We start from the raw sequence: 24,035 nt of genomic DNA, 5'->3' as shown, positions 1-24,035 counted from the left end.
TATAGCACCAAAAAGTGAACATTTTGTGTACTCTGTGATACAATTATAAAACTTTCCACACAAATTGTGCTCCTTGTGACATGTTTTATGATATGCCATCACAGATTTGACCTTTGGTGACCTGTACAGCAATCATTTTTGTCTTTATCTCCCTGAGGCATTATTTTACATTGTTAGTCCTTAAACCTGCAGATAACTTTTTGGAAATGCGTGTTTACACAATATGGGTACACATGGCGACACTAGGTGGGGGCAAGAAATTTGAAACACGGACACATGACTTGTCGCTGTTCATCGCTTCATAACAAGTAAGCCACTGTAGTTACAGCGTTCTTTTAACTTTCTCCGAGTAGCCCAGTGAACACACTTTTAATCTTAGTGTATTTGTAGGTTGTAAGAATTAAGTTACCCGCCACGTGTTAATTTCGATTGTGGGTTTACTCATGTGAGTCATATATGGCCTGATAGAAAATTTCACAAGGAATCGAATGGAAGTTACTGCAAAGTGATAGGAGCAACTGCCATCAAGTTATTGACAATTTTGTAAAGGTATGTAAAGTGTTTGCGTGTTTCATACCGAAAAATTATTTTCAAAGCTACAGTAGTTTTAGCCTCACCATTTATAATTAGCATTAGGGTAAAATCCTTGGTATCATTTTAATCCTTGTTACATCACAAGTAGAATGTCGTAAATTGCATAGCCATAGGATGGACACTTCGAAAATTACAGCACTTTGAGCTAGGCATGCATATTTATTATGTATAACTTCAGTTTTCTGGATTATGCGGGTTTAAGGGTTAAAACATAGTTTCAAATTAACCCTTAAAGCTGCACACAATTATTAATAAAAGTGTACTGAAAACACATAGGCCAATATTTTGGCCATAATACATGACTGTAAGCAAAGCGCTGTAACTTATGCACAGTAAGTGCTAAGGCTATGCAATTTGTACCATTCTGTAATAAGGAATAAAACAGTACCTAGGGTTTTAAGGCCAATACTCGCCATGGATACAAGCTGTCACACAAAAACAACTTATTACATACCTGTTGATAACTTCTTCACAGTGTGTCCTATGGAGTTCTGGTAAGGACCGTTCAATTCTTCATTTAATGACAAATAATGCCATACAAAGCTCACGTGAGTCAAACATTTTATAAATGGCTACCAACGCGATGCATGTGAACTAACAGGAAATACAGTTGCCATTCTTTGTGGCGTCATAACAAGTGAGCAATCGTTGTTAGAACAATTATTGATACTTGTCTAAGTAGCCTATTGAATAAACTCTCCCTTGATATATACACCCTGGAAGGTTTTCAGTTAATATCATTAGACAAGCTCAACTGTGCTGGCTGTTTAGAAGCCATTCTTTAAGTATGCATTACTTATAATATTTGTGCGATTTACATGCTTTAAAAAAAAAAAAACGGCTGCGGCCTATGTAGCTTTAAGGGTCAAAAGTGTTGATTTAAGAACTATATTGATTTTTCTTTGAAGTTAGTATCTTATTCCACTAGAAAGTTATGATCATTTTTATAAGTCATAGCATTCTTTGTCTTTGGGGTGTAAACTACTAATGAGCAAGTAATTCATTGAATTTCATGTATAAATGATAATAACTTTATAATGCAATCACCTATTGACTTCAAACAAAAGCTGAGTAGTTTGTTTAAGCAGCACCTTTAATTCGAAACTGTGCAAAATGATGCCTCAGGAAGATAAAGACAAAAACGATGAATTTTCAATACAAAAATGGCTGTAAAGGTCACCAAAGGTCAAATATGTGATGGTACTATACCAAAAAATATGTCACAAAGAGTACAAATTATATGTAAAGTTTCATAATTGTACCAAAAAGTGCACAACTATCCCACCATGCTGCACTACTAACATAATAATTATACTGTACATATACATGTACATATATACACTAGATGAATAAATAAAAATTTTAAGAGGGAAAATAGGGATCGCTGAAAAAAGTCACAAAACAAGAAGGGATCGTTGGGATGGTAATGTAAACCGTAAATCCCTAATTTCAAAATGACAGAGCATGTAACTAAAGATTTAAAACAGAGAGTCAAAATAGGGATTTGTGGTTTACATTACCATCCCAGTGATCCCTTCTTATTTCGTGGCTTTTTCAGCGATCCCTATTCTCCCTCTTAAAAATTGTTTATTCATCTAGTTAATGTACTTTTTATTTAATCCAGTGATGGATTATGGATTTCTTGATTGATAATGAAGACCGTGGTGAATACACTAATTTTGCATTCTGCATAGTAATGCCATTAACGTTTCAGTACACACATGAAACCGATCAAATTGCAATGTGTACATAGACTGAGAGTCTCCTAATATGAGCTACAATTTTACATTACTGATGCTTTTAATAGCTGTCAAATTCAGTGCAAGGATTGATGTTATACACTTGACTGCAATATTAGAGTATTTAGATGACTGCTCTATTAGAGTATTTTAATCTTGATAACCAGCTCACGCACAATAATCACATAGCAAAAAACTACCTTGCAACAAAGTCTTCAGCACAGATTATGCTTCCTGGCCTATACTGAGCTTAATAAAGACAGATTCTATTAGCCACAAGCAGTGCACACCAAAAAATCTAACTCTGAGCATGATCTTGTGTGGCTTCTCGTGTGTAATGGCATTTTGGCAAGAAGAAATGGCCAGGTTTGGGCTGTTTCCATCCGAAAACGAAATTAGAAATAGGCCATGGACACACATAATGATCTATTCAGCAAGCCTTGCTACTTTTTATCCTGTAACTTTATTGTTATACTACTTTTAGTATACGGAACTGCTGCCAATAGAGAAATGGCGAAGAGAACTTACTGTAAAAAAATTTCCATGGTCTAGGGTGATTCGCGATCTGTGGAATACGGGCTTATTGTCATGGACACGCGGAAGGACTCAGTAAGCTTGGTTATATAGTTTTTAGCTCGAAAAAGAGGATAACTTTTGCTGTACATGAGTGAAACAAAATTATACAACCAAGTACTAAAGAAAATACGAAATGCAATTATGTCATTAATAAGAATGAATAAATGAACAAAAAATAAATAATGTTTGAGAAAACTACAAGGCCTAAGGCTTCGCACTCACCGGGAATAGAATCCATATTGTATGAAGAGACAATCATATAATGGGCGGGTGTTATCGTGGAGGTCATAGAAACGTACGATGATTCTATTTAATGCCGATCAAAACAGATAGCACGTGATGCCCACTATTAATAGATCGGGTGGATTCTAGACAAGCAAACTACTGTTCAAGGTGGGCGAAAGCGACTCTTTCGATTGGAAGATGAGTGGTTGCTACTCCTGCTTAATAAACATGATTGGAAGTTGTTACTAAAATTGCTGGAGGTTAGTTTGTGTTGGTTAAAACACTTTGATAGTCTTGTTCCTTTAGTCTCGCGTAACTAGGCTACCTTCACTCGTGTATGGGATGGCAGAAGCCTCACCTGGCAGGCCATTGTGCGAAGAAAGCACAGTTTCCAGCTGGTAAGATGACGCATAGCTCTCCACCTGAAGTCTTTTAGTGCCAGGAGTTCCCAGACTGATCACTGATAAGGGCCCTGAGAAACTGCCAAATTGCATCCTACATACTGAACGCTGATGGAGAGAACAAACAGCATACACAAAATGTGCCGTTAGGCTGTTAATTGCCATGTGTATGGTTGTGCTTGCTATTAACTGCTATTATTATTATTATATGTAGCTACAGCCTGCCGCCATTGGCAATGCTCTTTGTTCTCCAAACTTTTTTTTGTTGTCTTGCAGCATATCAACGGCATCATATGTGACCGGATTTCACATAACAAGGCTTCAACACACACAAACAAACTTACGTTTTTAACAGAAATGGATTGCTGGCCTAATACACTATCATATTCCACACTGTACTTCCTTCAGGACTGGCAAGTCTGGTTTCTGTGGCAGCTTTCTTCCTACCCTGTCAAAGCCACGAGTGGGAGATTGGTGCCATTGAATGGCCATGGCTTTGTGATAATGGTGTGCAGTGAGCTGGGACTTAACAGAGAGCTCACCAATAGTGTTCTCAGTCAATTTGGAGTGATTTCAGGGCCATGGAGGGCCATGGAGAGCCCAAACTTGGCCTCTGGATTCCAATTGTCTTCTTGCTTCATTTTATACCCCTATATTAAGACCACCCACCGCCCCCTACCCTCCCACCCTATTACTACCACCTGTGATATTATTACCCGCTCGAGAAAAGCTGCCCAAAACAGGGCTAATTTTGGGTATCAGAAATGTATACACCCACTCAGTGATAGCTAGTAAATAGATGCATACTTGGCGCAAATTTTGTTTGCACAGCTGTAGGCACTGGGAAGTTATTACACAATGATTATTTAAAATCGCCATATCTCCTAACGAAGCTTTGTGCGTCGAAGCCGGGTTTTGTCAAATTCAGTCACATATGATCATTTTAGTACAAATGACCCAGCTCATGTTAAATATATACATAACTCAGATATCAGTTGTAGGTGACAGCAAGAGTTAATAATAGTATTATTAACTCTTGGTAACAGACAGTTGAAATACTCTGCTTTTATCCCAATCTTACCGTGGTCTGCTAATACATCCCTTATGTATATGTGCCAGTCAATTCCTCTAGAATTGTGTTACTGTGCATCTTTTCTACCTGTGTTGGCCATGCACTGTTTGTACATGCCCCATTAGTAGGTTGTCCTGTTGGTGATTGTACTTGGTTGTATTTGTCCCGGGCCTAGTTATACAACCAAGTACTAAGAATAATACAAAATGTGGTTAAAATTATGTAATAAATAATAATGAATGAATGAATAAATAAATAAATAATGTTTGAGAAAACTACAAGGCCTAGAGACATGAACTAAGTGGGGATAGATTCGCCTGTGAATGAAGGCACAACCGTATAATAAGTACGCCTGTTCGTGCTGATGACTTGACCGTACGTATAATTCTATATAACGCCCAACACCACACCGTTGCGTAATTACAGATTGCGCGAAGAAGATCATTAAACCATAGATAATACACGTAATAAAGGATTGACAACGTGCCTATTAAACCTGTAGTGACGTCACGTACAATCCTCGTTACGGTTCGTCATCCAGTTAACGCGCGCTCTCACCCATTGCTAAACGCACTAGGCTGCTTCATTCCTTGTACCGTAGCAGGGTACTACTGAGTAAAGACATAAAGCTTAGTTCAAACGAACGTACAACTACTAAGGTGAGTATCTGATGTAATAAAATAGTGAAACGCACTGTCAGTTTTAACCCAGTGCAAGATAAGGCTCACAGCTTCATGGCTTTTCACAGTTTTGGAGTTTTAACAAGGAAACTAAAGTGCTTTTTTCTGAACAATATATAAAGAATTAATTGTAACCATTAGTAGAGTGTCATGCTTTGTTTTGTGTAGACGTACCACTTACCCAAACTATGGTTTGAAGCTGTTTCATTGTGCTGGGTTTTGGAGTTTTGTCGTGGTACCATGAGGAGAAGCATCAAGTTGCTATTCAGCACAAGAGAGCTCAATGTTATGGTGGTGTTATGCAAATATGCATGAGCTCAAATTCAGATGTGGCATTAGCCATCAAGTATGTGAAAATGGGATATAAAAGGTGTAGTGGAACAGAGCATGTTATCAACATGAAGGAGCTGTTGGTGGTAAAGAGTAGTGTATCATGAACTTCAAGCTTAGACAGGGAATGATGAGCATATCTATAAATGTAGCAGCTCACAGCAAATATGGATATTACGACACACATGTGAACAAGACGACAAAAACAGAACGGAGTGTTCAGTGAACTCTTGTCCTCCACCACACACATACACACAGCCTAAGCCGGCAGCTGTACCTATTGCCACCAAAAAAACCAACACTGGGATGCCTGTGCACCACTCAGGCACTATAGTCTTGTGCAGAATCCTACTGGGACTATATAGATCTCACAGGGAGAGGTCGCAGAACCCAAAGTTCCACAACGATCACTAAGTTGAGACAAGGACAGTAAGGCAGCATAGCCAAGTGACTAGAGCACTAGCCTGGTAATTGAAAGGTTCCAGGTTTGGTTCTTGGTTTTGCAAATTTAGTGTTTCCTTGAGCAAGAAACTTTGTTCACATTGCTCCAGCTGTGCTGTCACAGCAATATCAATGGGTACCTGGCGTTTACTGGGGAAGCAAATTCCCAATATACATACAATATCCATCTCGAGCTCTCCATTAAAAAAAAACATTGCCACTGGATACATAAGGTATTTGCTGCTGAAGCCCTAAACGAGCATACAATCGGCTTAAATCCTGGTTTACATAGTCCATCCTTATTATGACCTACTGTAGCTGGCTACCAGGAGCGCATCGAATCCTTGATAGAATTCAATGCTCATGTGAAACGGTAAGACTCCACGACTCACCAAGTTGCTGCCGCACCCAAAATCCGCTGGTTGATAGCTCACTATGATCGATACTGGTTACACGAGTAGTTCCTCTCTATTACTGGATAGCGAAACAACAGCACTGGGAACGATAAAGCGGAGCATTCATGTCGGGTTGCCGTATCTATGACAATAGATGCGCATAAGTTACATAAGTCACGCGACCATAACAAGGATTGTCTAATAGTTGCTATGTGTGTTGCCAATCCTTTATTACATGTATTATCTATGATTAAACATCCTCGGAGTGATAGCAGGAGAACCAGAGGCCACTTTACACCTAAACAACAAGATTACAAGTTAGTTTAAATGTTTGTAACTGTGTATTTTGTATGCAGGATATGCTCCAGTGAACATGACCAGCTGGGACACCAGCTGATTGGCTTGTAAACAACTACAGGGGTAGCTGATGCACTCGTGAACAACAAGGTAATGAGTAATGCAATACTTGTAGTTGTATTATACATCTTCATCCTTCATCTGGCTTGCTAGCAGCTGGAATTATTTTCCACTTCACTACTAGTACTACTACGCTCCTGTGAGTCTGTAATAAACAAGAAGATGCATTGCTGCATATACAACAATGTGTAACTATCTCCTATATGTTGCGCATGGCTGTATACATAATATTATAGACTGATCACTGTGCCAACTAATGCCAATGCCACACCGCTGATATACTGGCACATCACCAGTGGCCTCTAGTTACAATAGTCTGTTGTGCCATATTGGCTTGATTGGGACCATTTGCTAATTGAGCCATCACCATATCCCTTGTTCTGCATAGCCTCACTTCACTTCTGAGTCATTTTCAGAGACATGTCACACTTACAATATAAACTTTCAATATAGCTAACTTAACTTGGTTTTTGTGTCAGTTGTGTTTTAGTATTGTGGTTTTCTGATGCCAGTTAAACTCCCTTGACTGTGTACGTATGTATATGTACATGTATCATTTCCTGTGCATCTTTTCTACATGATCTGCACACACTGTATCGGCCATGCAATGTTTGTACATGCCCAATTAGTAGGTTGTCCCGTTGGTGATTGTAATTGATTGTATTTGCCCTGGGCCTAGTTATTCGGCCATGCACTGTTTGTACATGCCCCATTAGTAGGTTGTCCCGTTGGTGATTGTAATTGGTTGTATTTGCCCCAGGCCTAGTTATACAACCAAGTACTAAGAATAATACGAAATGCGGTTAAAATTACATCATTAATAATGAATGAAATAAAAATAATGTTTGAGAAAACTACAAGGCCTAGAGACATTATCTAAGCAGGGATAGATTCGCCTGTGAATGAAGGTACAACCGTATAATAAGTACGCCAGTTCGTGCTGATGACTTTACCGTACGTGTAATTCTATATAACACCTGGCACCACACCTTTGTTTAATTACAGATTGCTCGAAGGAGAAGATTAGTAAACATCTGTGGAGAGGCCAGAGGCCACTTGACTGGTAAATAATAACATTACAGGTATGGTTAAATGTTTGTAACTGTGTATTTTGTGTGCAGGATACGCGCTCCAGGCAATGAACAACCAGCTGATGACCAGTTGGGATACCAGCTGATGCGCTCATAAACAACCAGCTGGAACAACAAGGTAATGAGTAATGTAATACTTGTACAGGTGATAGTTGTATTATACATTTCCATCCTTCATCTGGCTTGCTAGCGGCTGGAATTATTTTCCACTGGACTTACAGTATCTACTGCTCTACTGTGAGTCTGTATAATAGCTAAACAAGAAACCGATGCAGTATATACAAAAATGTGTAACTATCTCCTGTATGATGTGCAAGGCTGTATGTATAATATTATAGACTGTGATCACTGAGCCAATGCCACACCGCTGATATACTGGCACATCACCTGTGGCCTCTAGTTACAACAGAGTCTGTTGTGCCATATTGGCTTGATTGGGATCAATTGTTAATTGTGACTTCACCATGTCCCTTGTTCTGCATAGCCTCATTTCACTGCTGAGTCATCTTGAGAGACACGTCACACCTACAATATATAGCTACTTTCAATATAGCTTGGTTTTTGTGTAAGTTGTGTTTTAGTATTGTGGTTTTCTGATGCCAGTTAAACTCTCTTGCCTGTGTACGTATGCATATGTATCATTTCCACCGGTACACGCACACTGCTCTGAGTACTGCCTATGCCACTGTTTATACTTGCCCAATGGGTAGGTTGCAACGTTGGTGTGTGTACTTGGTTGTATGTGATGCGGTCCTAGTAATAAGAATAATAATAATATGAATAATAATATAAAGATGAACAAAACAGCAAATTTCAGTTGTGTCCCAAATACACATACTGTTTCCTTTTTACTTGATACTTACTAGTGGACCAATACTATTGAGTTGGAGGATGCTTTCCAAGGTCGTTTTTAGGCGTGCGTTCTATTAGAGTTTTTGCAAAAAACATGGGCGATCCCAATTATGAACCCACCATTGTGGTTCATGATATGCAGTAGATACATACATACACCTGTACTATATAGTAAAGTTGCAACGATACAGTATTAGGGCATGCATGTAAACATATTGTCCTTATTGTACAGTATAACAATACAGCGATGTATCACATGATACAGAATGGGGTAAAAACATAGGTACCACAGTTTTTTGTTTGTTTGTTTTTTTGGAAATGGAGAGATTTTTATTCTTTCCAGAACACTTTATCATTTATATGCATAAACTTGGCATCTGAAAGTACAATAATTTGATTCATGAGAATGTAATAGACCTAAAGTAGTAGGATACAGTCCCATCAGAACTTCTCAAAATCAATGTTAAATTTTCCTCAGTACACACAACATACCTTTCCAGTATCAACAACATATTTCACTCCAGGAATTGTGAGTGATGTCTCTGCCACATTAGTAGCAACTACACACAAACGTACACCATCAGGAGGTGGTATAAACACCTGCACAAATTGGGATAGATTACAGGGCACTGTATCTGTATTTAGCACATCACGAATTGACAGATTACAGATTGATGGATCATGTGATATGCTCTTCTCCAAATAATTTTGAGTAGCTTAAGTATGGAGAAGACATAAACACAATAAGCAAATTTGAGCTAAGAATCATTGCTGTCAACTATAGCCACCACTATCAGCTGGATATACAGTGTACAAACAGTGGTAGTCTAGCTAGTCAGCCTAGATTTTATTTAAAAAATAAATAAAAAATACAATGCATTTACCTTGGAGCCAACACAGCAACACTAACAAGGTCAACAATGTGGGTATATGTTTTGTGCCTAACCTTGAAGTCTACCACCCATCTTAACAAGCATCATTTTTACATTCCTAAGAGACTCTCATGCCTTAGAGACTCATTTGGTCTTGTTGCAAAGAAGAAAAAGGGAATAGTTATGTGCCTAATACCGTATAGCGGGAAATTTTCAAAAGGTTAAATTTTCGAAAAAGAGTGCTTGATTGGAAATTCAAAAAAATATTTTCGAAACAATGCCTCTTTACCGCGCCGCACAGTAGATAATTAATTCACAGAGGAAACTAACAGTGCATGGCTGCGTTCATCACATACATATAGCTGCTTTGATTGTTCAGCATAGCTAGATAAACACCCAATCTAGCTTTGATAGAATCTTGTCTAGCTACCCTAGAATCTTCCTTAATTTATAGGTTGAACCATGTTGCTTGGCGGACTTCGCCTCAGAGGCCTGCGGATCGAGCTGCGGATTGAGCCATAGCTAAGTACATGGCGTTTTTCAGCCCATATAGATGTTTGATGATAATTATAGTCTTTCCTAGTAATTTCTGGTCTCTCAAGCTCTTATAGGCTTCAAGACTCGTGGCATCATTCGTGCTCACTCATATGCACGCGCATGCATGGTATCTAGCTATAGCTATATGGCTAGCTACTTGTTTGTGCCCCAGTGCCTAGCTATAGACTAATACATAAGGCCTATAGCTAACTGATATTAGTAGAAACTATATGCATGCGTGCACTCGCAAAAATCATTCATATATATACCTAACCATACTTTCTTTGATTGTCATTTCAAAGCCGGGATGTACTATTTTCGAAAAAATAGAAAAAATATTTTCGAAAACACATTGTTATTTTCGAATTTTTCGAATATTTAACCTTTCGAAAATTTCCCGCTATACGGGTAGTACTAGCATTAACTACTATGAAGGAAGATTGCTGAAATAATGGCTTACTAAAGTGTGCACTCTATTTAATCAAGTGTTATTGTATGAACATTATTGGTGAAGGTAACAAATGTGTGAGAAGCTCATTGTACTTTGTTCTGAATCTCCAAGGAGCAGCCAGACATGTAAATCACACAATCTATAATCTGTTAAATTTAGATACACTGTACCTTTGGGATACATACAGTGATTATCAAAGCAATATAAGAAGCCTCCCTCAAGTCATGCAATTGGGGTTGTATTATTTGTGTTACTCTGTACAGTACTTCTATCACAGATTTTTAATGGCAACATTTCTGAGGATGCCAGATCCCTACTAGTCTACTACACAGTACTACGTACTGTATCAAAAGAAATGAAAGTAAGAGATATTGTACAAGGTATAGGCCTGCCTGACTACTGATTGCAGGGCATTGTGGGTAGAATAAAATTTTGATTTATAGGCTTATACTGTAATACAAAGTGGCTAATCCAGGTCTATTGCTTGTACAGTAGTAATAGGCCCACTAATGTAAAAGAACCCACAGAAGAACCAATATAGTTTTATATATGAACCCCTCGGTGAAAGAGTTACCATGGCAACATATAGTATTGAAGTTGAAGGTTAATTAGTTTGGTAATAGTACTACAATGTATATAGGAAAATCCTTGCTAAGGGTGTAGCTATTCATTCACAATGAAAGTAATTTTAGGAGTGTGTGCTTGTGTGAGTAAGTGTGTGTTTTCCGAAGTAAATACTAACTGTCACATGTATTGCATAGTGGGTGTAGCACCAGGTGTGATTTTTAAGTGCACACACCTTCACCTGTGAGACATGGCACCACACATGCTTAGATTGACAATTTTATAAAATATGGTCACATGTACATGTATACCTCTGCCTGCTGATCAGATGGCAATTGAGAATAAAGTGGCTTAACTACCAGAGGAAGTTCAGCATCCAAACCCTAAGTGAAACAATAAGGGTATTTTACACTATTATAAAGTCCACTACTCACAGATGCTATTTCATCTTCACTGACACCTTCGTCCTCACTACCACCGCTACTCAACATTATCTCATTGTCTTCTTCCTCTTCCTGGAAAAATGACTCTTGCACAGCAGTTGTGTCTGGGACACTTGGGTAGCTATACAACACAACATATACTAGACAGATGTTAACAACATCATGGGGCGAGCCTGAGCGAGTTGAGTTAAGATTAACCTATGCTATGTTGTGTTTTGGTATTTTGCAGATGGAGAAGGATGATTGCTGTTGTACAATGATGTTCTGTAGATCCTGTGCTTGTCGTTTTCTTTTAACACAAACACAAGCAAACATTTTTACAAATCAACAAGACAATAGTTAATCAGTCAAGTCTAAGCGACTCACAGAACACACTAGGTCAACTGCTGAGTCCTTAACAAAAAAAGAACAAAAACGATGGTAAGAATCTAGATCCCTCTAGAAAAGCTATTGCTGAGTGGAGTAAAAAAAAGTTAACTTGCACTCATCCAGTGAAGTGTTCTAATGTAAGACAGCCCGGCCAGAATGCACAGACAACACAGTAGCAATTACACTTGCAAACTCTTACAGTAGCTATTGGACCCATTCCTCCTCTGTCATCTCATTCTCCTTACTCCGTTCTGCCATCATCTTGGCTATCCGGGGCAGCAGGACTGTCAAGACCCAGTGGTTGCTGACTGACTGCGACTTCAGTGACAGGTCGACTCGTCTGTTTAATGTTTAGCAGCTGTATGTTTATTCTGTATCTTTGTTGAGTTAATTATTAATATCCTCCTGTGCCTGTCTTGCTGTTGTCTTATAGCTCCGCTTGTTCTGGCACTCATCAGTTCTTTTTGTCTGTTATGTCTGTCGTGTTTCCTTCTTCTTGCATGTTCTTCTCAATTCTGCTTCTTCTGGTGCTTCTCTTTCTATTCGTAATCCGTTAAGCTCTCTGCGACACCTACGAAGCGATTCAGCTCTACCATCTGTGTTGTCCATTCGGATGATGCACGAAAAATAAGGAAAAGGCCAGTAAAACATAGTTACGTGTTTATATGAACATATGTACCAGCCTTATATGGAGTGTCAGTATATCATGCCGGTTATTGTTCATGTTGTGAACGTACATACCAGCCTTATATGGAGTGCTAGTAAATCATGCCGGTTATTGTTCATGTTACGGATGTACGTACCAGCCTTATATGGAGTGTTAGTAAATCACGCTGTTTATTGTTTGTATTATGAGCGTACGTACCAGCCTTATATGGAGTGTCAGTAAACCTCACCCATTAATGTTTGCGTTATGAATGTACATACCAGCCTTATATGGAAGCATTTGTAAGTTATCCGTGTTTTCTTGTATTTGTCTGTAAACAAGACGTACGTACCATTGACTTGCTAGTGTGGGGCTCGCTCAGGCTCACCCCAATTACATGAATATACTGAATATATACGCAATACTTAACCTGTCTAAATCTATCTCATCTGTTCTTGATGTGGCCACACACTTGACTACACATACACAACAAAAGTATAATATGACTACTACGTCAGTTAAGCACACTACAGTAGCACACATAGCAATCACAGGATAATGTATAATACAGGTATGATGTATTGTACTCGTACAGTGTATGTAGGCAGGGGCAAAACATGCAGGCAGACTTACTGTGGTGTAACTTGATACACTACAGCAGATTATGTAGATATATAGGTTATCAGTAGCCTTGCTACACCCCTGTATTAGGTTTATAATACTACTACTGTATATGACAATCTGCCATGGTGGCTTTTTAAGCACTCAGGAAAGACACATTTGCCCTGTGTCTGGTTACGGTATGTATAAGAAAAAGCTGCACATGGTTCAAACTAACAATCTATGGTGATCGAATTCTGATGACTGCAATTAGTCTGCAGACTCAGTCAACAAGAGTCTATCTCTCTCAAAGCTTTCTCCCAGCCCATGAAGGCTAGTTTAACGATGATACAACTTGGGATACAAAAGACAGCCAACATAACTGATGCAACAGTATATACACCACACCATGCACATTTACTTTGTTTTCACCCTGCTAGCTGAAACTCAACTGGTTTGTACTTGCTGCCACACCACTTTTATGCACATGTCTTAACATCCTGTCGCTATTACAGCGTATTATTTTAGATTGTACAATAACCCATCATACAGTAATACAGTTAAAAACATAAGTAACAAACAAATCTACAATCAAAATACTCTATAGAGCATTCAGTAAGTTGCCAAAATTGCTTACTATCATACCGTACTGTATATGTGAGGTTGGGATTTATATGACCAAAAAAATATCACCCAAAAACCAGCTTCACATTACCATCCTGGTGCCTTGGCAGTGTTGGTTAGGTATAAACAAGCCCAAGACCCTAAATGCTTCTAATAAGTGGCTACAATATATATTTTTAAATTATTCAATGGAATTCTCCACTGACTGATTAACTGCTTCCTGCCTGCCTGCCTGCCTGCCTGCCTGATTCCTTCCAACAAGTGTAGTGACTACTATTTAGTATTTATCTGATTTGTCAAAAGACAGAGTGGCACCAAAGGCAAAGCCTGTACAAGGGTGCTTCTCAGTAGTGAACATTTAATTCCTAATTCAGTTTAAATTCTTAATTTTTCCTTATACTTGTTTATTTACTTTTTTGTAACATGAACCAGTGCATATTACAGGAGTACCGCATCAACAGAAAGGATGACACCAGAGTTAAATTTTTTTTTGTCTGAATGCACATCCCCAGCTCTCAATTATTGACTCGAAAGTGAAATGGCCATTACGCTTTGCTTTCAGCTATGTTCAGCCCACTACACAGTGCTACAAAGAACAGTAGGAGAAGCGCCTCTGCAATCAATCCAGTTGCCATGAAAAATAGTGCACCCATACCATCAATTAAGTAAAATGGCCATTGCGCTTCGCTTTCACCTATTTTCAGCCCGTTACACAGCATTACAAATCAAGACGCCTCTGCAATCAATCCAGTCACCATGGAAAATACGGATGATTCCAGTTTACAAATGGGAAGCCATGCATCACACTACCACGAATTAACACCTTGGACTGTCAGCAAAAAGAAATGGGACACAAAGTAGGACAAAGGTAAGTCCACAATGCGTGCATTTTACATACTGTGGTAGTGCGGTATGTCAAAAGGAATATCTAGGAGGAAGTAACAATGAACAATGCCTTATTCGTATATCTGAAGGTGTAGGAGACTTCCTTGTTTCCCTACTTTTCTTATTCCAAAGGTTCCTAATTGAACTTAATTCCTTATACTTGTAATAAAGGGTACTGTAGGCAGGCGTCACATTACATGACAACAGTACAAAGGTGGTTTCTAAATGTACTACCATAAAATTTACCTATTTCAGTGGTGATGGTGTGTAGTGGTACAGATGATGAGAAAGTCTGCTGTAATCTCTTACACAACAAGTGTACATCTTTCTGGCCTGTTACAAATACAAGTATGTTGCCAGCTGTTAGCTTGCGGTGGATCTTGCACACCTGTGTGGTATACTGCATTCACACAAAATTACCTTGTTAAGACAATATGGGTGGGTATTAACTACAAGCCTTTTAATTACTGATCTTCAAAATCAAGTCTTTTGTTGACTTAGCTGGGTGTATCCATTCACTGGACTGGACTACTTTACTCAATTTTTAATAGCCAGACACTTAAACCACATAAATATTAAAGAAGTTCAAAATTCACTACATGATCCAAAGGGCATGGTCTCTACCCAGCTTATGATAATGGGGTATTTCATATGTAGGATTGGAATGGCTATGCCTTGATATAACATCATTAAAATAAGTGTGAAAGACTGAATGTGCTTTCGTTAAAGTGTCTTATCACTGTTTCTGAAGTTCAAGTAGATTGCAGTAGGAAAGCCATAGAGAAAACAGTGATAGTAATGGAACAAATCCAGCAGCAGCAGTGGTAGCTGCAGCAGTGGTAGTTGCAGCAGCAACATATCAAATTTGTTACCAATTATATAACTATAACCTATTAAATTCAAAGGCCAACCATTTGAGTCAGGTTGACCAGGGTAGACCTGCTTAAAACAGGTTGAAACAGGTTGACTTTGTTTTTAACAATGCATTTTTACACAGGAACAAAACCACTACACCATGTACAGTATAGATAGCTATTTTATTTTTATTTATTAAAACTTTACAGTACAGGTGCTGATAGTCTGTAGGACTCCTGGTTCTATATACAACCTGTTTAAAGTTGTTACAGAAAGTATGTTTGAAAAGGTGGAGAAAGGAAATATCAATCATAGTGCTTCACTGCGTCTCGCCATGCGACCAGCTGCACATACTCACCCACACAAACACACATTTCACATGTTTGTATGGACACAGACATCTATATGCATGCATCCATGCACAAACATGTGTACCTTCCGATATGCTTCAGCAACATAATCATTTGGTGTTTTCCTATTAAAGTGCACTGACACAGGATACTGTCTAGACTCAACCTAAAAGTAAAAAGTTTTACACAAACTAATCACACACAGAATACATCCATTCAGGTGCATGGGGTGCCGTTTGTACCAAAATTGTACAAAAATGCCTTATTTATAAACTATAAGCATACTTTATAAATCAATGCACTACTTTAAAAATCATGAACATATACTTTATAAATCATATGCATGATTTATAAACCATATACCTGATTTATAAATCATTGACATACTTTATAAACTTTATATAAATTATACATGTGATTTGTAAACTATAACACTTATTTGTAAAGTATAAACACTGATTTATAAATTATAATATTAATTTATATATCAATGTATTACTTTATAAATCATGTGTATAGTTTATAAATCATACACATGATTTATTATATAGTTATATAACGGCCACGAGTGATCTGCCTGATATAAACGCACGAGCCTGAGGGCCGTCAGGCCCGAAGGCAAGTGTGTTTATACAGGCAGAGCACGAGTGCACGTTGCATAACTGTTATGTACCACTCACCTAATAGGTGGGGAGAGTCTCACAAGACAGCTGTAACACTTATAAAGGCCAGGTTTCTAACATCGATTGTGGGTAACCAAGCCTGACGTTGCGATGACGTTCCCCCTGCAGCCACCTGAGATATTGAAAGCTAGTACGCTATGGGTTATATCACTAACCTGCATTCGCTGTTCGACTCTCATCATGTAGTGCTCAGCATGCCAGCGTGATCACTCAATCGCCATATAGACTAAGCGCCAGACTAATCGCCATAGTGATTCTCTCGAGCGAAAAAAAGCAGCTAAATAGACGGTTTAAGTAAACAAAACCTAACTACAAAACGATACTAGTCTAATTCTTACTATTCACACTGGCTAAACTCGAATCTGGTGGCATGACAAAACTGGTTACCACAATCGAACTTAAAGGTTAGTATTATTTAGAATATATTTGTTTTATTGAGTCATTGTCGAAGTGGACTACAGTTTAATCTGGGCTAAGATGGCACCAGACTAGTAAGGTGTATAAGTACGTTTATATATATGTAGACTAGAGTTGTGGCCACACGTGTTGGCTTTTTCGATCGCCATTGGCTGCTTGTAAACATTATACGTATTGGTGACGTTATGGCCCACAATCGACCTTTACATGTCAGGCTATAAAAGAATTCGAGTGATCTGTGAAGTGTCTTTCCACCTATTAGGTGAGGTGTCGTAGTGGTCTTCGCCACCGGCACTTGTGCTATGCTGCACAAAACCGCAGCCAGTGCAATATCTGCATATTGCACTGCGGTCGGTGCATTATAACTTATAATGCACTCGTTGTGGTCTACAAAACCGCAACAAGTGCGTTATAAGTTATAATGCACTCGCTGCGGTCTGCAGCAATGCAATATACAAATTATGGCACTGGCAGTGCCTTTGAACTGCCCACGCAGAGTGGTACATAAATCAATAACATACTTTATGAGCCATACATGCATAATTTATAAATCATCATTATGATTTATAAATTGCGCATGTCAGATTAATAAATCATAAGTATATTTTACAAACCATCATCACGAGTGACTTAGTTTGGTTATTGTTGTATTTTATAAATCATTGTCCTACTTTATAAATTTAACACATTCTTTACAAATCACATGTACAATTTACTTTTGTAAACTAATACTATGATATATAAATCAATAGTGTAATTTAGTAGCCATACAGGTGTATGTTGTTGTTTAGTATCGATAGTTAGAATTCATATCAATATTGCTTAGATGTGTATCAAATGTAAGACATTTGTGGCATGTGATCCAGCACAGGATTCAGCACACTTAGTAGCTACAAGCTTTGGCAGCTGTTGTGAGCACTTGCACTAATGAGAGCAGCCCGGCAAAGTGGAGTATCACCATTACCAATGCCCCTGTCATCGTCATAGGTAACTCTCCTGCCAGTAATTCCACTAATTATGCCACTCTTGCTGGCTACTCTTACATGGTGTAGGATTTGGGCTCAAGCTGGTCAGTGACAACAGTGGCATAATTGGTGACAACAGTGGCATAGTTGGTGGAACCACTAGCAGGGGCATTGGTAATGGTGATACTCCACTTTGCCGGGTTGCTCTCATTAGTGCAAGTGCTCACAACAGCTGCCAAAGCTTGTAGCTACTAAGTGTGCTGAATCCTGTGCTGGATCACATGCCACAAATGTCTTACATTTGATACACATCTAAGCAATATTGATATGAATTCTAACTATCGATACTAAACAACAACATACATCTGTATGGCTACTAAATTACACTATTGATTTATATATCATAGTATTAGTTTACAAAATTAAATTGTACATGTGATTTGTAAAGTATGTGTTAAATTTATAACGTAGGACAATGATTTATAAAATACAACAATAACCAAACTAAGTCACTCGTGATGATGGTTTGTAAAATATACTTAAGATTTATTAATCTGACATGCGCAATTTATAAATCATAATGATGATTTATAAATTATGCATGTATGGCTCATAAAGTATGTTATTGATTTATAAATCATGTGTATGATTTATAAACTATACACATGATTTATAAACTATACACATGATTTATAAAGTAGTACATTGATATATAAATTAATATTATAATTTATAAATCAGTGTTTATACTTTACAAATAAGTGTTATAGTTTACAAATCACATGTATAATTTATATAAATCAATGTTATAGTTTATAAAGTATGTCAATGATTTATAAATCAGGTATATGGTTTATAAATCATGCATATGATTTATAAAGTATATGTTCATGATTTATAAAGTAGTGCATTGATTTATAAAGTATGCTTATAGTTTATAAATAAGGCATTTTTGTACAATTTTGGTACAAACGGCACCCCATACCAGGTGTGGTCATCTTATACTACATTCAGGAAACATGGAAGAATAAAATCACAGTTTAATAGGAAATGAGTTAATATTACGTTAATGCTTAGCTTGCTCAGTATCAAAATGTCATCACCACTTTTTCTTTTCAGGCGAAGAAATTCATTGAGTGTTTTATAACATCATAGCAAGCATTCCATGACAGTAAGGTTGGGCAATATTTCAATAAATTGCCATTATCACTTAATAAAGTGCTCGCAATACAATTATTGCATATATTTAGCCTCCACAATAGCATCACAAAGGCAATATTTATCAGTAGTTATGTTAGTTAACTAATCCTCAAGCACTTACATTGACATTGCAGACTTTTCAAATTGTGTATTTGTGTTTCAATTTCGATATTGCAATAATTGCATAATAGCTCATGCAATATTTGCAACTTTTTAGAGATTTACAATACACAATTGTGTGCCAGAGGTCACAACACATCTACCAAACTTATAATGTCCACTACAGTATATTATTTTAGTAACTGAAAATGACAACACACACAATCTAACCATCAACCAAAATTGTGCCAATATTTTGACTCCCGTCTATTTACCAGGTTGGTTCTCATGAGTCCCTAGTAGAAAAGCAATTCCAATAAAAAAGCATGTGTTAGTTTCACAAATTGAGCTACTGTAGACACCACTATCTCTGTATGGCAAAACAGGAGGTTATCATCTATAAGTGCCTGTGTATGTAAAAACTTATTCCATCCCCTAATGTACAGCACATGCAGGCAAAATATACACTTGAAAAGCTGCTATGGATAAATGATAACATAGCTATAGCAACATGTGATACTTTCTTCCTAGGAACATACAATTTCTATTCATGGGTGCTTGCACCATTGGCAAGATGTGACATCAAAGAGTGTAATATTTATTTTGCCTTTGATTAACAGCACAACAGCATTTACATGCAATACTAAACAGTTGATGATTTAATTTTGGAGAACCTAGATCAAAGTACAGTACATCCATTAAAAGCTTTCTAAGAACTTGAGCTTGCATAATAAATGACTTGATTTATTACAAGTACACAATAATTTTGAAATTTTCAACTAGAGTAGGGACCACAGCACATCAATAAAAAGTACTGAAACAAGCTGGAGGGAATAGTGCATGATATTAAATCACAGTAAAACAATAAGAAGTGGTGTATCTCTACTATGCATTTCCATCATGGTATCTTTAGCGCAGTAGGGACATAATAACACTTCTTATTGTCTTACAGTGATTTAATATCATGCACTGCTCCAGCTTGTTTCAGTACTTTTTATCAACGAGCTATGGTCCCTACTCCAGTTGAAAATTCCAAATTTTGTGTACTTGTTTGTTAACTATTTTGTAAATAATTACTATTATGACTGGTGAACCCACACATATCACATCAAAAGAAAGAAATGGTGCCGCATGCCCCAGTTATATCAATTATTGTCTGAAAAGTGAATTTTCCATTATGCTTCATTGTCAGCTATGTTTAACCCGTTACACAGCAGTACAAATCAAGAACTGTTCGTAAAGCACCTCTGCAATCAAAGTACTGTAGCCACTATGAAAATGCAGACGATTTCCATTACAAAAGGAAGCCATTACATGCTACCGCCAAATCAACACTTTTGCTGGCATGAAGCTCCTACATTTTACATGGAATAAACCAAACTAAAACATCGTATGGCATATAAGCGTACACACATTTAGCAAGTGATAGGGTATGTTATTGATAAAATAAACTTGCATTACTATACAAGTGTTGACATTGGAACTGTGACTCATCAGTGTAAGTAAATAACTAGTATCAGTTCTGTATGTGTGTTATACCGTATGTACTGTGTATTAAACTGTACTGTGTTTCTCTGCATATGCATGTTGATCTGCATAATGATTAGCCCATAGGTCTACATTAAAACTTTTAAAAACTAATTTTGATGTTGTGTATTAGTTGAAGTGAGCCAAACTAACACCTGGCAATACTTAAATTATTTGTTTTCAATATGTCATTTTCTAGAGCAATAACTACTCTAGCAACATGCTGCAATGACACAACATGGTCATGTTTGGAAATTAATCAATAAAACAAATACATGTCCCTTAATTAAATCATTTGACTCCACTCTGGACAAGGGAATTAAAGTTTTCATAGACATCACTTTAGTATAGTACTGCTACTATTATCAAGAGTATATGATATAGATGAACAAAAAATTGGAAATTTTAAAATAGGAATAGGGATCGCTGAAAAAAGCCACAAAACAAGAAGGGATCGCTGGGGTGGAATGTAAACCACAAATCCCTATTTTGACTCTGTCATAAATCTTTACTTACATCATGTGCTCTGTCATTTTGAGGTGAGTTAAAATAGGGATTTGTGGTTTGCATTACCACCGACAGAGAGTCAAAATAGGGATTTGTGGATTACATTACCACCCCAGCGATCCCTTCTTGTTTTGTGGCTTTTTTCAGCGATCCCTATTTCTATTTTAAAATTTCCAATTTTTTGTTCATCTAGTTTGTGTACTTTTTATTAATTCAGAAATGGATTATGAAGAAGACTGCTGTGAATTGTGTAATTTTGCATTCTGCATAGTAACACCGTCAACATTTCAGTACACACATGAAACTGATCAAATTGCAATGTGCATACAGACTGAGAGTCTCCTACAATGTACATTACTGGTGTCTTTAATAGCTGTCAAATTCAGTGCAAGGATTGTTGTTATACACTTGACTGCATTAACCCATTCCTACTGAAGTTATTTCGTAAAACCGCAGAAAAACCTCAGGAAATGAAATTTTATGGCTTGTGTGATCTTTGCGCAATACGTGAGGACCCCACCCATTAATTAACACGGAACACTATATACCATATGAAAGCCATCTTTCCCTTCTACCCAAACATCTAAAAACCTTACAACAAAACACATAACTCACGCGCTTTGAAGTGAAGAAAGGCGCATTGTTATTCTTCGCCATAGCAGCGAAAGATGGACGCCGCCATCTTGTTGTAACCCCCGGTTACATCATACTGTATATTTTTGGAATCCTTATCACGTGAGGAGTAGTTTTATTCTTAGTAGAACACACCATGATGCTCAGAGCGAAAGTTATCGAAATTTAAACAGGTACAATTGTTTTTGATGCGTGTTTGTGTGTTTATAAGTATTGATAGTTCCCCATACTTGTTCTTATCGCTTTGTGTTAAACTTTATTAGAAACGCCTGAGCCTACTCAGCAAATTGGTGGTTATTTCAACTTCATAGCCCTTAGGACGAAAGAGTTATGGGTCCATTTATAAAGGGCACCCGTAACACGCAGTTTTTGGCAATATATTAGCCATTCGGTAATAAAGGGTTATACATCAGGGTGAACTCCCTTCAGACTAGAATAGGGCATATGTAACACCAGTATACAAGAAGGGCCTGCGTACTAATCCATCGAACTATAGACCTATATCATTGACTAGTATTTGCTGCAAGTTGTTGGAACACATCATCTCCTCAGCAATATCTTCTCACTCTATTGACTACAATATCATGTGTACAAATTAACATAGATTTCTTTGATTGATAATGAAGACTGTGGTGAATAGTGTAATTCTGCATAGTAATGCTGTTAACGTTTCAGTACAAACATGAAACTGATCAAATTACAATGTGCATATAGACTGAGAGTGTCGCAATATGAGCTACAATTTACATTACTGGTACCTTTAATAGCTGTCAAATTCAGTGCAAGGATTGCTGTTATACACTTGACTGCATTATTAGAGTATTTACATGACTGCTCTATTAGAGTATTTAATCTGGATAACCCACCAATGTACAATAATCACGGAGCGAAAAAAACCACCTTGCAACAAAGTCATTAGCCCAGATTAAGCTTCCTGGCCTATACTGAGTTTAATAAAGACAGATTCTATTAGCCACAAGTAGTGCACACCAAAAACTTAACTCTGAGCACGATCTTGTACGGCTTCTCGAAGCGTAATGGCATTTTGGATAGAAGAAACGGCCCGGTTTGGGCTGTTTCCATCCGAAAATGAAATCAAAAATAGGTCATGGACATGAAGAAGGACTCAATAAACATGGCTATATAGTTTTTAGCACGAAAAAGTGGATAACTTTTGCTGTACATGAGTGAAACAAAATAATATTATGAATAATAATAATAATATGAACAAAATGGCAAATTTCAGTTCTGTCTGAAATACACATACTGTTTCTTTTTCACTTGATACTTACTAGTGGACCAATACTCATTGCAATTAACCACCAGAGGGTGGTTTTGAGTTGGAGGATGCTTTCCAAGGTAGTTTTTAGGCGTGCGTTCTATTAGAGTTTTTGCAAAAAACATGGGCGATCCCTATTATGAACCCACTATCGTGGTTCATGATACAATGTCACCATTAGGTCAACTACTGTAAACCATCAAAACAGTTTTTATTATTATTACTAGGACCGCGTCACATACAACCAAGTACATACACCAACGTGACAGCCCCCTGGTGAGGCTATTAGGTGGTGAAGGCACGATCCCCAAATCAACTCAATATGTCACAGAAGTGACAGATACAACACAATAGTGGCATCGTAGCTAAAGGCCACCAGTAGTAGCTAAGTGCCAGTACATCATTGGTGTGGTAATGGCACAGTGATGTGTACACAGTATATGCATACACAACCTACAGGAGATGCACAATACTGTAGGAGTATACAAGCCAGGTGAACCAGATAAAGGAAGACAGCCAAGCCAGCCAGAGCCTAGTAAGCTAGGTAAAGGAAAAATGTACAATAATACAAGAAAACATTTAAAACATACCACACTCTTTACAATACATTAGTACAAACAGACAACCAAACCAACCAGAGCCTAGCAAGTCAGAAAAAATATAAAATACAAGACATATGTACATTACAATACAAACAAACACACCTGTCCTTGTGC

General features: G+C 37.5%; 1 protein-coding gene and 1 long non-coding RNA gene across 4 annotated transcripts in view; both read right to left on the bottom strand.

Annotated features, from left to right (window-relative positions):
* LOC136243238 (probable ATP-dependent RNA helicase DHX37) overlaps window positions 1–24,035 on the bottom strand; it is a 102,315-nt gene that overhangs the window by 50,714 nt on the left and 27,566 nt on the right. For all 3 annotated transcript variants that reach the window (XM_066034758.1, XM_066034756.1, XM_066034757.1), the window contains 6 exons: window positions 16,095–16,175; window positions 15,051–15,192; window positions 13,126–13,171; window positions 11,672–11,801; window positions 11,549–11,620; window positions 9,306–9,413 (listed from right to left, as the gene is read on the bottom strand). In XM_066034758.1, the coding sequence (XP_065890830.1) occupies window positions 9,306–9,413; window positions 11,549–11,620; window positions 11,672–11,801; window positions 13,126–13,171; window positions 15,051–15,192; window positions 16,095–16,175 (579 nt within the window). The remainder of the gene's footprint in view (window positions 1–9,305; window positions 9,414–11,548; window positions 11,621–11,671; window positions 11,802–13,125; window positions 13,172–15,050; window positions 15,193–16,094; window positions 16,176–24,035) is intronic.
* Window positions 16,689–17,469, bottom strand: LOC136243524 (uncharacterized). The gene is made up of 3 exons (XR_010694889.1): window positions 17,031–17,469; window positions 16,848–16,969; window positions 16,689–16,804 (listed from the first exon to the last, which is right to left on the bottom strand). It is a non-coding gene; the product is annotated as an uncharacterized lncRNA (long non-coding RNA).

Source organism: Dysidea avara, chromosome 13 (genome assembly GCF_963678975.1).
Source record: "Dysidea avara chromosome 13, odDysAvar1.4, whole genome shotgun sequence".
In the NCBI taxonomy this organism is placed as follows: Eukaryota; Metazoa; Porifera; class Demospongiae; order Dictyoceratida; family Dysideidae; genus Dysidea; species Dysidea avara.
Note: the sequence above shows the minus strand (reverse complement) of the source record. Positions and strands in the feature narration are given on the sequence as shown.